The following is a 15144-nucleotide window of genomic DNA, read 5'->3' on the forward strand; positions in this document are numbered from 1 at the left end:
GGATCAGGCCATCGGCCCATCTAGTCCAGCTTCCTGTATCTCACAGTGGCCCACCAGATGCCCCAGGGAGCACACCAGGCTGATCTTCAGGCAGATCTTCAGGTTGAGACTCAACAGGTTCCTGCTGGAGATGCTCCAGGAGGATACGCTGCCACAGGCAAGGGGTTGGACTAGATGACCTTATAAGTCCCTTCCAACGCTATGATTTATTCTTACTTATATTTACTAACTAGCATTACTAATTACACAGGCCTACAAAATGGAGGGTCAGAAAAGTTTTTCCCAAACTTGATGGTGGTTTGATATGAATTTGGGGTGCCGATTCCAAAAATGGCATCCGTTTTGCCCTATCATGTCCAAGTTTGGAGATACAGTACAGCCTCATTAGTGAATGGTTCAAGCAGCTTCCTCATGCGGAAGCCATGGTGTAGGCTTCCTCATGAGGAAGCTGCTTGAACCATTCACTAAAGAGGCTATGCCATGTCTCCAAAACTAGATGCGATAGGGCAAAACGGATGCCATTTTTGGAATCGGCACCCCAAATACACCCAGGAATTGATGCAACGTTTAAGGGAGCAAAATGCGCGTTGGCCTGTGTTGTTATTAGTTCCTGACCCAACTCAATACATACGTAGGCTCCCACAATGCTGCTTTTGGCTGCCACGAAGATCAGGCAGGTGAAGATGGCCGAGCCCAGCATGCCAACGGCACACACCAGCGGATCCGCTCGCTGTGTCTTCGACCGACACCACTTCGTCGCTCCAGCCCCGGTGATCACACCCAGGAACCCAGTAAAGCAGGTGATGGCTCCAAAAATCAAACTGAGGACAGGAAACAGCCAAAAATAGACATGTCGGGCTATTCTCTGTGTCTCGCTGATGCGTTTTCACGCACAAGAGGTCAGGTGAGACACCGGTGGGGATAAGAACAGCAATGCTAAGAGATGACTCAGCAGGGCACGAGGGAAGCACACGGGTAAAACCCCAGACAGGAATTCACAAGATACGCTCTGGCTCAGGGGCTCACCTGGGTGTTTTCATGGGAATTGAGGTTCTGCTGTAATTAAGACAAAGTGCCACCAGGCTCAGAAAAAGCACCTTTGCCAGAGTGATAATGTGCAGACATACTTAAACTTGGCTTGGATTTACAGTATCCGAGAGGAGTTCTGCCTTCATCACATGCTTATGGGGTAGTCATGCAGCGAGTCATGGACTCGCAGCGAGTCATGGACTCTTTGCTCACAACAGGAGAGGAAACTGAACGCTTTCCACATGCGCTGCCTCCGACGCATTCTCGGCATCACCTGGCAGCACAAAGTTCCAAACAACACAGTCCTGGAATGAGCTGGAATCCCTAGCAGCTATGCAGTGCTGAAACAGAGACGCCTGCGTTGGCTCGGTCATGTCGTGAGAATGGATGATGGCAGGATCCCAAAGGATCTCCTCTATGGAGAACTCGTACAAGGAAAGCGCCCTACAGGTGGACCACAGCTGCGATACAAGGACATCTGCAAGAGGGATCTGAAGGCCTTAGGGATGGACCTCAACAAGTGGGAAACCCTGGCCTCTGAGCGGCCCGCTTGGAGGCAGGCTGTGCAGCATGGCCTTTTCCAGTTTGAAGAGACACGTGGCCAACAGACTGAGGCAAAGAGGCAAAGAGGCAAAGAAGGAAGGCCCATAGCCAGGGAGACAGACCAGGGACAGACTGCACTTGCTCCCAGTGTGGAAGGGATTGTCACTCCCAAATCAGCCTTTTCAGCCACACTAAACGCTGTGCCAGAACCACCTTTCAGAGCGCAATACCAGAGTCTTTCGAGACTGAAGGTTGCCAACAACGAGCCTTGGGCTAGTCACACACTGGGGTCAAGGGTGTAAGTCCCACAACAGCAGCACAAACACTGAGGGCTTTGGGAGTGGACATATGACATGAGGGTTGACTCATAGCTCAGCAGCTGAACCCCAGGGGTCAGACTCAGGCAGATGCTGGGCGAGACCGTCTTGCCCAGCATTGACAAACCCCAGCCTGAAACCCTGGAGTGCTGCTGGCCATCAGTGCACGCAATATTGCTGTAAATGGACCAAGGGCCTGACTCAGAAGTTGGCCATTTCAGATGTGTAATCACTGTCTAGCCACCTGAGTCTTTGTCAGTCACTCCTGCTGCTGCGAAGGCTGTGAGACACCCTCCACTAGGGACCAAAACATCTGGATCTATCTGGTGCTGGGGAGCAGGGGATTTGCTCCAGCTCTGGCCTCAGTAGCCACCCTGCAGCACCTGGGGCAGGACCTTGCTGCAGTGGTCTTCTACTGGGATTTCCCATGGGGATGTCATCACCTGATTTGCCTCTTTGGGACAATCTTTGGGAACCACAAGAACCAATTCCACTGGAAAGCACTATGCTCCGAGGCAAGAACCATCTTCAGCATTTGATCTGTGAGTAGTCCGAACACCTACACAAAGTTTCTGCTCAAGGTAGCCAAGCCGGTCAAGACAGAGCTGGTGCCGAACTCCTCACCTGTCCTTGGTCCCGCAAGGTTGCGACGTGCAGGTCTCGGCTGTCTTCTGGACGACCTGCGCTCGGTGGAGGTAGAGGGGAATCCACATCCCCAGAGCCCCTGTGGCAAAGGAGACGGCTGAAGTGGCCAGGGATGAGAACACATAGCTGCGGCTAGAGAGAGACAAACAGTTGAGGGCATGAGCAACGGTGGTGGGTCATTTGGCGTGCCCAGAGAGAGCTCCTTTGGAAAGCAAAGTGAATCTGCTCTGTGGACCTGCCAATATTTTGCAAGTGAAAATGTTTTCATCAGCCCGGTTCTAGTAGTGAGGGTCACTGCCCCAACTTCCCCACTACAGCCATCACATCAGCGATTTTCAAAGTTTTTCTCCAGCACACTGACCTCTATGGTCTTCTCTCTATGGTCTTTGCAGCTTGTGATGTCACTTCTGGCTTCCGGGAGACTCTTCTGGGTTCTGTGGCTCTGTTTCTAGGGCAAGTGTCTGTAGTAATGAATTGTCTGTCCCTCTTCCCCCACCAGCTCTATCGGCAGAGGAAGAGGGACAGACAATTTGTCACTACGGACACTTGCCCTAGGAACAGAGCCACTGAACCTGGAAAAGTTTTTCAGTGATTTTCAACCACCGTGCTACAAACTCCTGCAGCGCACCTGTGGACCAATGTACCAGGGCACACTGGTTGCAAACTGGTGCATGACATGTTGCTGAAGCCTCTACCCCGTATGCGGTGTTTATTCCTGTTGCTGACACCTAGCTTTCCACCCATTTCAAGCCAAGAGGGAACTGCTCTTGCAGTCCAGATATAAGAGCAAAACAGGAATAGGCCCATAATGGCTTATATAAACAGTGCTAAATATACTTCCTCCGCTGCAGACGGTGAAATGGCAGTCTGTGCCCTGCAGGACGCCGTCGCTGACTGGTGACCATGTCTCTGTCCCACCCTTCCTCGAAGGAGCTCACGGCAGAGTGCAAGGTTCCTGCCCTGCCCAGTTTATCCTCATAAACACCCTGCGAAATAGGCTTGGCTGAGAGAGAGTGGCTAGCTTGAAGTCACGCAGGGAGTGAGGATTTTGGACTTGAGTCTCCCTGCTGATAGGTAGATGCTCTAACCACTACACCAATGTGTCTCTCCAGCTGCTGTGCTCATATTCTTCCATTGACATGAGAACAGATGAAGGCTTCTTCTACTGACTCAGATCCCTGATCCATCCAGCTCAGTACTGTCCACACTGACTGGCAGTAGCTGTTCAGGTTTGCAGAGGGAGGGCTCCCCCTGCGTTCCCTGGAAAGGCTGCCAGGAATTGAACCTGGGACACTCTGTGCATAGAGCCAAGTCCTGCCACTGAGTTATGGCCCTTCCCCAAAACAAGATGTATCCACACCCCGCTCTAAGACTTACGGCCCAATCCTATTCTTGTGACTAGCGTTCCGGTGGTAGAACTTGCTCTCTGGCTGATGCAAACCACAATCTGGAACTGCACATAGCTGGAAGCCTTGTGCATGGTAGTGGGATGAGAAAGGCCTATTGACAAAGGTGAGTTGGCAGGTTGGGCCACACAGGGTAAGACAACGGAAGAGGCATGTTAGAAGCCATAGGGGGTAAGTCCTGGCACATATAACTGGCACCAGTATGCTATCCCCTTTCTTGTATCCCAACACCCGCCCTCTCCTCTGATTTGTGCCAGCTAAAGAGCAGGTGCAGGTCTAAGGAGACTCACTGGCAATTGGGAGGCTAGGGAAAACAGTTTTCCTTACAACTCCCAGGCTTCCCAATCAGCCCCTTCCCCCACCATAGCATACAGTGCGGTCCGTTTTGTTGTGTCTACATGCTAGGGTGAGGGAAAAGGGTAGGACTGGGTTGTTAAACTCTGGAGAGTCTCTGAGGTGCGGAATGAACCTGAAAGGGCAACGAAGCTCACAAATCCGAGAAGTGATATTTTAAAGGTGAAAACGGGGTCGGAGATTGAGCAGGGACGGGGATGGTTGGAGCACATGACACCTTTACTGGCATGGTCTCTTACTTCCTGATCAAGGCCTTCATGTCTCTCAGCCATGAGGTCCGAGCCTTCAGCTGCGCGCCCAGCTGTTCCACGTTGCCTCTCTTTGCGGCTGGAACAAATATTAAGATGAGCGTCCCTGTGATCATGCCTAGAAGTGGGGAGACCTGGCAAAGAAAGGAAGATGGAGGAGCCAGTCAGCGGCACACAACATATATGAACACAGGTTGGTTGGCAACCTTCAGTCTCGACAGACTATAAGCCTACAGCAGGTATTCTCGACAGGTATAAGCCTACAGCACCTGGTATTCTCAAGTGGTCTCCCATCCAAGTACTAACCAGGCCTGACCCTGCTTAGCTTCCGAGATCAGATGAGATCCAACACGTTAGAGTCCATTTCTAGATGCTGCTTCCTACTGAGTCAGGGCCTTGGACCCTCTAGCTCAGCATGATCTACACCTACACTGACTGGCAGCAGCTCTGCAGGGTCATAGGCAGGGGACTGAATACCAGGATTGAAGCTCAGCCCTTCAACACCCAAAGCAGGTGCTCTCCCATCAAACCTTGAGAATATGACTCTGGGTAATGGTTGCTGGGAAGCAACAGGAGGAAAGGGTTGATTTATTTTTCACAATTTTATACCCCCTTCCTCCAAATTGCTCAGGGTGATAGACATGGTTTCTCCCCTTCTTTTAACATAAGAACAGCCCCACTGGATCAGGCCAGAGGCCCATCTAGTCCAGCTTCCTGTATCTCACAGTGGCCCACCAAATGCCCCAGGGAGCACACAACTGTGCTTTTTGTCCTTGCAACAACCCTGTAAGGTAGGTGGAGAGAGAGAAAGAGAGAGACTGGCCCAAGGCATCCAGGAAGCTTAGTGGCTGAGCAGTGATTTGAACCTGGATCTTCCAGGTCCAAGTCCAGCTCCTGAACTAGACCCAAAGATCCTGGAATCAGGTGATTTGCTTGGGGCGCAAACCATTTCCACACCCACAAAAAATGCCACTGCCTGAAATGGGAGGAATGAGAAAAGCAGGGAGCTCAGGTCTTGGCTGGCAGGGCGCCCGGCAGAGGTCAGAGGTCAGCCAACAGTTTTGCCGGCCCGCTTCCTGTTGGTTATTTTGCCGGCCCGACTATCCTTGGGCCATGGATGCATTGTGTGCGATTCCTGCCATCAGGGTCCCCGAGGGGAGAAAAGGAAACAGAAAAATAAATGCAAAGTGAGACAAAAACCTCCCTCACCGAAAACAGGAAAATACACTTTATGGCGCTTAATGACATCGATGGGAATAAAGGGTAGCAGCTCACAGAGAGAGCTTTGCTATCCTGCCATCAATCCAACATGGTCCAGAAACATCTTCGGCTCTAATTCAGATTTTATTCTAGCCAAAGGTGGTCTGGGAAGGACTGTACCACGTGATACTTTGCCTAGCACCTTTCCCCTGACATGCTTATTCCATGTAGATTTCAAAATCATTTAAGTGGGGGGAGAAAATACAATTTTCTATATGCAGGACAGGCTATTTTTATGAAGTTCATTCAAATAGGCAACTCTTTTCTCCATCATCCCACCTGCAGCCGGAAGTGGTACAGCCCAAGAAAAAGCTTTATGACGCAAGGATGGAACCCTGAGGTGCTGGGACAGATGGCACCATTCCAACCTGCAGGCAGGAGATGCTATTTTTAAAAAATGAGTTAAAACAAAACAGTGCAGAACATCTTCCCTGCATCTAGAAAGTTAGTAGATCAGGAAATATGGCTTGCTGCCCTAGTCTTCTACTTGCAGAGGGACATTCAAAAATGACATGTTCCACCTGCAATTTGATGTGGTACAGGCCCACCCGCCAGATCAAGAACTCTGTTGTCTAAGACCCACCTTGTTCTACTGAATGTATAAATGGAACCTTAAGTCAGGAATTAGGGAAGCGGAGATCTTTACCAAAGGCTCTTGAGAACAAGACGCTACTACTCACCCGTAAGGCCCAATGCCAGTCCCCTGCGACTTGCTTGACACTTGATCCAGTAATATATCCCAAACCGCTGGAGAAACAAAAGCAAAACAAGACAAAAATGAAAATGAAGTTGTATTCCATTTGTTAGAACTTCTTGATCTGATCTAGTGAGGACCTTTTTATTCGCCACAATAGCTAAATGGAACTTCTGGGTTAAGGAGCAGTCTACCCCCAACTGTTAGTTTAGTAACTGACAGTTGGGGGTAGACAGCCCCTTAACCCAGAAGAGAAAAATAATGTGAGAGGGATATACTTCCAGGAAGTATCTACTGACCAAGATGCTGGACTGGATGGACTTAAGATCTTAGCCAGCAGGCATCTCCTTAGGTTCTCACCCTTTTACACACACACTTGCCACATAAGAACATAAGAACAGCCCCACTGGATCAGGCCATAAGCCCATCTAGTCCAGCTTCCTGTATCTCACAGCGGCCCACCAAATGCCCCGGGGAGCACACCAGATAACAAGAGACCTCATTCTGGTGCCCTCCCTTGCATTGGCATTCTCACATAGCCCATTTCTAAAATCAGGAGGCTGCACATACACATCATGGCTTGTAACCTGGAACGGATTTTTCTTCCAGAAACTTGTCCAATCCCCTTTTAAAGGCGTCCAGGCCAGATGCCACCTACAGAGTCAGAACCTTGATCCACCTAGCTCATACAGTGGGCCTTCCTTATCTGTAGGCTTGCCATCCACGGACCTAAATATCAGGTTGGAGGGCCTCAGAGGACCACCTGGACTTGACCGGAGTTGCTTCCAGTCATGCTTGGAAGGTGTACTGAGGCATGGACAAGTTGCCTGCAAATTCAATCATCCATGGAATTCAATATCTGTGTGTGTGGGGGGGTGTGTCCTGAAATGGACCCCCCGCTGAGACCAAGGACCCACTGCATTGACTAACTGACTGGTAGCAGCTCCAGGACTCCAGACATAGGTATTTTCCAGCCCTATCCGCTAGGGATTGAACCTGGGACCTTCTGCACGCAAAGTAGTAATGGCTCCAACACTGAGCCACAGCCCATCAAGAGCCGGTATTGGCGGCCAAGTTTGGCTTCCAGGAAAAAGCAGCCTTCAGCAGCCTTATGGGGGTGCCATGCATTTTCCTTTTTTCCTGAAGAGCCGAAAGGAAAGCTTCCAAGCTTTTGTCTCGAGGTTCAGCGTTGCAAGGCTGCGATATCGTGTTAACCATCACCGCTACGGATGTTTGTCCCTTGGCAGATTACTGGAAGGTTTTTCCCTGATGGAAATAAACATTCAGGGCTGAACTGCTCCGCAGGAAACAGCCTTGCCGATTGGAATTTGGGAACCAAGTCCTGCGTGCCCATCCTGTCTGCGGCCCCTAGAGACGGGGGGTCAGGCATTGTGTACTCAGAGAATTCTTCAGGTCCACAGAATCAGGCAGATAAGGAAAACTGGAAAGAAAGCGAGAGAGGAAGCAACTTCCCAAACACTCAGCAAGGCAGCAAAACTTTCTAAGCTGCACTGTCCTTGTCACTGGAATAGTCAACCTGCCGGAGGACAAAATCATTTGTTTGCAGAATGCCATCAATGCGCATGGTGTTTTACATACAGCACAATCCTGCCTGCCCTGCATCCAGTGTGAGTTTGGGGCTAGTTTCGGCTCAGCCTGGGGCAAGGGGAATCGCTTCCCCTTACCCAGGGGAGAGCCACTGCATCGCCAATGGGGTTGCTCGGATCTGTGCCATCTAAAGAGGTGGCACAGATCCAAGAAGCACAGAGCTGGCCCGGGCTGCCTGGGAACAGAGTCAGGATCTGGCACATTCTACTGGCCCCGCCCCCAATATCCTGCTGCCCGCCCATTGGCCCGCCCACTGCCCACCCTCTCCCACTTCAGAACACCTCCTCCCTGCCCTCCCCAAGCCCCTGTCCCAGCCAACGCGAATTTACCGTGCTCTGCGGAGGCTGGATGCAGCTTCCACGGGCCAGAGCACTTTCTTCACCAGCCTGACTGACTCCAGAGTAGGCACAAACGTGCTTTGTAGCATGTTTGCAATCTTCCCAGGCTGGCGCAAAGGACTTGCGCCAACCCAGCGCAATGTTAGGATTGCGCTCAACAGGCCCCTGCCCCAAGATGCTCACAATCTAGATACTGACACAAGGGAATTTATAATAATAGCTACCCTGCAGGGCTGTACCGATAACAAGAAGATAATGCACATTCGTGCTCTCAACACTTTTAAGTGCCACACAGATGCTCAGGATTAAATTGATGCACATTCAAATTGGTCACAAGTTACCACGGAGATAATTTTCGGAAAAGTCAGAGCGCAAATCTTTAAATCAAAACTGGGAGTGCAAGAACAAGCAAGTGATAAGAGCCACCCCATTGATTCTTACCTGCCCAGGGGGATTGCAAAATAGAAGACAGACAGCATGAGCGTTCTGGTGTTTTTGGTGAAGAGGTCCCCGATGATGGTGGGGGCAATGGTGGAATAGCTGGCTTCGCCAATTCCGACCAACCCTCGCGAGAGGACAAACAGCCAGAAATACTGGAGGAAAGAAGGAAGAGAAATCCGGAGTTACTACGTCAGAAATCAAGTTTACTACCATGATTTCAAGCCCACTTTACGGTCCCGCTTTCTTAAACCACCCATAGCAATCCATGGGGCTACAGCCCTGCTGAAACACATGGACAGCAACACAGTCATGGCTTCCTTTGGTGCTGTTTCATTATGGCATTCTTGGTCCCGGATGTGTTGACAGCCACTGCAGCCAAAGATAGCAGTGTGTTCTGGGTAGCGTGGATTGGCCAGTGCCAGTTCCCTGCCTTACCATTCACATCTCTCTCCGACAGTGTGGTTTCACATACAGTGCTCAGCTTTGCAGGGACACATCCCTCTGCATTATCAGAGGTATTGTTGCACATGAATCATGTAATAGACAGGTTCAGGTTGTTTCTTTGGCTCCCCAAGAACCATTCACTCTCTGTGCACTTTCCATCTGGTTTTGCAAAATGTGCTGTCCCAGCACTTCGGTTAAGCATAGGCTACAGAACAGATGTCGCCCTGCTTCCTCTGGACACCAGCACCTCCACCTTGATACTCATTTCGAGCACTATAATGTTACTCTGTGCCCTATAATTACAGGTCTAATTAAATGCCTTCCCATCGTCCTGATCACAGCGGAGACAGATGTGTGCGGGCCGAGGCCTAAAAGGACAAGTTCGTGACTCAGGGCCATTTAAGTCGTGTCCGCTGCCCAACATTCAACCGCTCTGGAGATCTGGCAAGGCCCAGGTAGGAAAGGAACCAGAAAAGCCATAGTAAAAAGGAACAGTAATTTCCACCAAGCACATGCTGAACGAATTAGTCAGGCCAAAAACACAACAGCAATGCCAATAAAATGAGGAAGGAAGGCTTTTCATTTTGGGCAGCAATCAGCCCCCTCCCAGGTCACCTGTCTACTCCTGCCGCCAGTTTTATTTGTTTCTTTACCAAATGAATATCCTGCTTCCCATATAGATCAACCAAATTGGTTTACAAAATATGACATACACAATAAAAGTCATTTTAAACAACAACAAAAATCAAAACGTCCAGGGTAGTAGGTTAAACAAACCAAACTAAAACTAAGTGACAAGCTCTCTCAGACAAAAAATGCCTTTGGTGGGCATCTAAAACTCAGTGAAGATGGAGACAGGTTGACCTTCTTTGAGAGACAGTACCCCAAAGCTTTTGGAAGGGTTTAGTTTGAATGAAGCAACGTAGATTGGCTAGCACCTGTGACATCACCTCCTTTTCCCTCCCAAATACCTGGAGGAGTTTTGGAACACTGATTTTTATCTTCCTGGAAATGAGAAGAGAGAGTCTAGATTATTGGTACAGGCGGAGCCTATTGACCCATGAGGGTTCAATTCCATGGATACCGAAAACCGTGGATAATTAAATCCATTATTTTTGAAGCCCAGCTTTGCTCCAGTGACATCCAGAGCCATTATGAGACTCAGAGAGGCCACACGGCCTCTCCAAAACACAGAAAGCCTCCCAGATGCGACTGGAATGTGGTTCTGGTCATGCCTCGGAGGTATGCAGGGGAACAAATCCTGGGGTTCGGCAACCGCGGTGGGGCAAATCCGCAGATAGAGACCCCACCTGTACGTTCTGTACTATGAAGCTGTACCATGAACCTGGGATCACAGTAATATTTTAACACATACTTGTACATTCTACACCAGCAAACAAAAATAAAATAAAATAAATAAATAAATAAATAATTCTCTTGTGCCCTAAATGGTTGGCAACCTTCAGTCTCGAAAGACTATGGTATAAGCCTACAGCACCCGGTATTCCCAAGCGGTCTCCCATCCAAGTACTAACCAGGCCTGACTCTGCTTAGCTTCCCAGATCATGGTATAAGCCTACAGCACCCGGTATTCCCAAGCGGTCTCCCATCCAAGTACTAACCAGGCCTGACCCTGCTTAGCTTCCGAGATCAGACGAGATCAGTCATCTGTAGGGTAACAGTATGGAACATTTAAAACTGAGGAAGTGATGGGGCAGGGTGAGAAAAGCTCCTTCCAAATGTTTTAGCTACTAAGTTTAATTTTGCGTGGAAAAAAAATATGGCCACCCGCTGGAAGGTGAGTTTTTGTAGTCCCCCAACAGAGCATGAAGCATTCAGTACAAGAGAGAAACTGATAACAGAAGCATTTTAAAGCAACGTTCAAGCCGTGGAGCTCTTTATAATGCTCAGAAATTCCCGCCTGGGGAATATTACAATTCAATTAAAATCCCCTCTGTTTAAACTTTCTGTAATTGTGATGCGTGCACAAGGACCTGTTGTAGTTTACTAGCTGTTAGAATAGTGGGCCCTGAGCAGAAAGAGCTGGATTCAAATCCAGTTTGGTCAGGAATGAAACTAAGCAAAGGGAGAAATGAGAACCCTGAGTAAGTCATTGTTCCCCTTTGGTAAGAAAGAGCTCTGTGGTGGCACCTTAGTCCCCACTCCTTACCATAACTAAACGGAAAAGCACGTAACCAAAACCGGTCTTTTCCCTCTCTGTACAGCCCCATATACATTGATGGTGCTGTATAAAACAACGAATAAATAATCACATATTCTTTCATCTTGATTTTTAAGTAGCAACGTGGTGGGGTGAAGGTATGGTGAGCAAGCTACATGGCACTGTGTCCTGTTCCCAGTGGAGCTTGAGGGGCAGCCCAGCCAAGCAGAAGCTCAGCACACCAAACTAGGGCTGAGGAGATCAGGACCGCAGACAGTTCACTGGGAGATGGTTACTTAGGACGTTGCTCCGGCAAGAGCCTAATGAGATCTTGCATATTGTTAAAAAGATTTATGTATTGCTTTTCAACAAAAAAGTAAGGTGGGTGTCTCAAGTTCTGGCCTCAACAGGGAAAATGCTTGGGTTTTAAGGGGCCATGTGCTATTTTGCAGGCTCTAGCAGAGTTCAGCAACATCCAGCTACCCAGGTACAAGACACAGTCATGTAGCAAGATCCTCCCACACTGCAGATATTCTGTGGATGAGCCCCCTGAGTCAGAAAAGGGGAGCAGGGCTACCTCTTCAGGTAGAGAGGACGGAGGCATTGCTGGTCCCTGGAACTCTCATGGGAGGGTTTGGCAAGCAGATTACTTCGGAGGGTCTCTCCTGAATTCAGGCTTCCATGCCATCAGACACCATTGCTGAGGGTGTTGGTGAGAGTGTGTGCATTGTGTCCTGGGCCATGACACATGGTGCCTATGGGGAAAAGGTGAGGGCAGTGGTTCCCAGACATTTTAGCACTGGGACCCACTTTTTAAAATGACACTGAATCAGGACCCACCTAGCCAACGGCGTAGCTAGAGGGAGCACAAAGCACCTAGTTTTGCAGGGAGTCTCACCAAGGTGCGCAAGTGGCCCCTCCACCTTTGCAGCCATTCCAGGTGTATGACTCCGTTTTGTGTCCACTGCCTGGAATGGCTCTGAAGGGGAGGGGCTACGTGTACGTTGCGGTGAGGCGCCCTGAAAAACTTGGTGCTTTGCACCCCCTCTAGCTATGCCACTGCACCTAGCTTTAGTAGACTAAAGAAAAAAAAGTTGCCTTTACTAGCTGCTCAAGCTTCTGTTTTTATCCTGTCTACTATGGGGGGGACGGGGGACCGCCTTCTGGAGTGTTTGTTGAGCTCCACGTTCATCAGATCAAGATCATTCCACTGGCCTTGCAGTGGTGGCCTTTGTAGTGGACTGAGACACGTTTGCCCACTCCCTTGTAAACGCATACATGTGACTCAGCTTTGCTCTCCATAGGGCTCAATACTTGTCAACTATCAGTTGTCAGCTGACCGACCCACCCAAAATCAGGTCCCGACCCACAGTTTGGGAACCGCTGGGTTAGGATTTGGACGATGCTTCAGAAAACTGTTCAGGCCTGCTGAAAATCTTGCCATAGAGATTTAGCTCCACGCTACTGGTAACATCTCCCCCCTCCCATCTCATATGCAACTGCAGTGTATCAAATGCTTTAATATAAAATAATCTTTTAAGAATCTGAGGGGGAAAGCCAGTGCCCTGTCCCGTTCACACTTTGGCGGTACAGACAAGCATGCATGTGATCCACGCTTCTAGAAGCCTACGGAAGCCCTTGCTCCATTTGCCTGCCTTCTAAATCATTTAACAAAAAGAAAATCATGCTCTAAGACATTTGCAGCCACTGATAAAGATAATCTGCTCAAGTATGTCTAAAGTCCAGGGGCCGTCTCCGAAAGCACATGATCCTTAAATCCTGGGTCACAGAGCATTAGAAGCAACATGTGAAGCGGCGGAGATTACAAGCGCTCCCTAGAGAGCGCTAGGGAGCTGTAGAGCAAAGCTTCTAAGTATCCAGATCCCAAAATTACTCATTCAGAGTAATTGCGCCTATCAATTACTTTGAAACCTTAGGTACAATACCTCTAAAACCTTATATACTGTATTACGCCCGTTGTGCAGTAATACATCATACTTAAAGTTTGTGTAGCTATGTCTGAGAGTGCAAAGCGCCTCACATATGATGCTACCTTAAGGCAACCCTTAAGCAGCATTATTATCCCCATACTGCAGATGGGGAAGACTGAGGCCAAGAGAAAGTGCGCTTGCCTGAAGCCCCCACATGAGTTCACAGTGGAGGCTAGATTCAAACTAGTGAAGTTCATCTCTTAGCTACTATACTTCACCAGGTCAGGGGCAGAGCACCTGTTTTGCATGCACAAAGGCTGAGGGTCAACCCCTGCAATTGCTAGTTAAAGAATCTCAAGCAGCAGGGCTGAACAAAACTCTAACCAGAGATGTAAGGGTTGTAAGTAGCATTATTCCCGTACTGCAGAGAGGGAAGACTGAGGCCAAGAGAGAGTGGGGTTGCCAGGGTTCTCTGCTCATCAAAACAGAGAACACTGGATTAGATGGACCAATGGACTGGCATGATCTAAAGCAGATTCATCAGTTCCATGGGATAGAAGATGCTCTGCATCTTTCATTGTATGACCTTGAGAGGAGTGGCCAAGAAAGGTCTTGAGGATATGTAGCCAGTCCAAGCAGACAATATAAGAACAGCCGGAGCAATGGTCTGACTCAGAAGAAAGCAACTTCATGTGTCCATTGCAAATATCTCATGCACATTCTTACCGCTGCCTCTCTCAGCAGAAGCAGCCCTACCACTGAGGAAAGACAATTGTCAAGTGGGGATTTAGTTATTTGACCCATGGGGTTTATCCATTAGGATATTTCCCAGCAAAATGCAAGAATGTTACTGGTCACTACACTGGTTAGAAGTTGATAGGTGCTACACCTGTCCCAAAAGGTACGCACACCATGTTCTAATAATGCCAAGGAAATTGGAGAATGGGAAAAATTCCATTCGCGTTAACATATGCTCTTGTTTGCCAAGATTTTTATCTATCCAACACTGCCATTTCTACAATGGTTATGAGCAATGAATAGGTTAGATACTTCATCTGCTTGAATTCCAGACTGTCTCTTCCTTCGTGGGAGGAGGAGAAAGCACTGAGACAGAGAAAAAAATTATATTTGACAACCTGCGGCTTTAGACACAGAGTTCTACCTTCAGAGACAGCTGCACAGATGCTGAGTGAAGGGGCATTAATGCTATGCTAGAAGAAGAGGAAGGCTTTAGGCCAGGATAAAACACAACAACTAAACGTGGCACTGCGAACAAAACCTGCATTCTACAATCCATTGAAGTAACATTCAATATTTTGAAGTTATAGATGTTTTTACTCATAACAGCCAGTCCTTTGCCCAGAGATTGACACAACATCAATTGGATTGGACAAATTTCCGGAGGAAAAATCCATTATGGGTTATGAGGCACAATGTGTAAGTGCAACCTCCTGATTTTAGAAATGGGCTATGTCAGAATGCCGATGCAAGGGAGGGTACCAGGATTCAGGTCTCTTGTTATCTGGTGTGCTCCCTGGGGTTTTTGGTGGGCTGCTGTGAGATACAGGAAGCTGGACAAGATGGGCCTTTGGCCTGATCCAGTGGGGCTGTTCTTATGTTCTTAACTACAATTCCCAGGAAGCCTTGCAGGTCTCTTGTTATCTGGTGTGCTCCCTGGGGCATTTGGTGGGCTGCTGTGAGATACAGGAAGCTGGGCTAGATGGG

At 48.8% G+C, this 15144-nt stretch overlaps 1 protein-coding gene across 2 annotated transcripts in view; it reads right to left on the reverse strand.

Annotated features, from left to right (window-relative positions):
- SPNS2 (SPNS lysolipid transporter 2, sphingosine-1-phosphate) overlaps positions 1-15144 on the reverse strand; it is a 96286-nt gene that overhangs the window by 22529 nt on the left and 58613 nt on the right. For both annotated transcript variants that reach the window (XR_010794790.1, XM_066635011.1), the window contains exons 4-8: positions 8884-9035; positions 6483-6549; positions 4534-4676; positions 2514-2666; positions 632-821 (exon numbers count right to left, since the gene is read on the reverse strand). Coding sequence is in view for 1 of the 2 variants with exons in the window: in XM_066635011.1 (XP_066491108.1) it covers positions 632-821; positions 2514-2666; positions 4534-4676; positions 6483-6549; positions 8884-9035 (705 nt within the window). In the remaining variant the exon portion in view is untranslated. The remainder of the gene's footprint in view (positions 1-631; positions 822-2513; positions 2667-4533; positions 4677-6482; positions 6550-8883; positions 9036-15144) is intronic.

The sequence above is a fragment of the Tiliqua scincoides genome, chromosome 8, assembly GCF_035046505.1.
Source record: "Tiliqua scincoides isolate rTilSci1 chromosome 8, rTilSci1.hap2, whole genome shotgun sequence".
NCBI lineage: Eukaryota > Metazoa > Chordata > Lepidosauria > Squamata > Scincidae > Tiliqua > Tiliqua scincoides.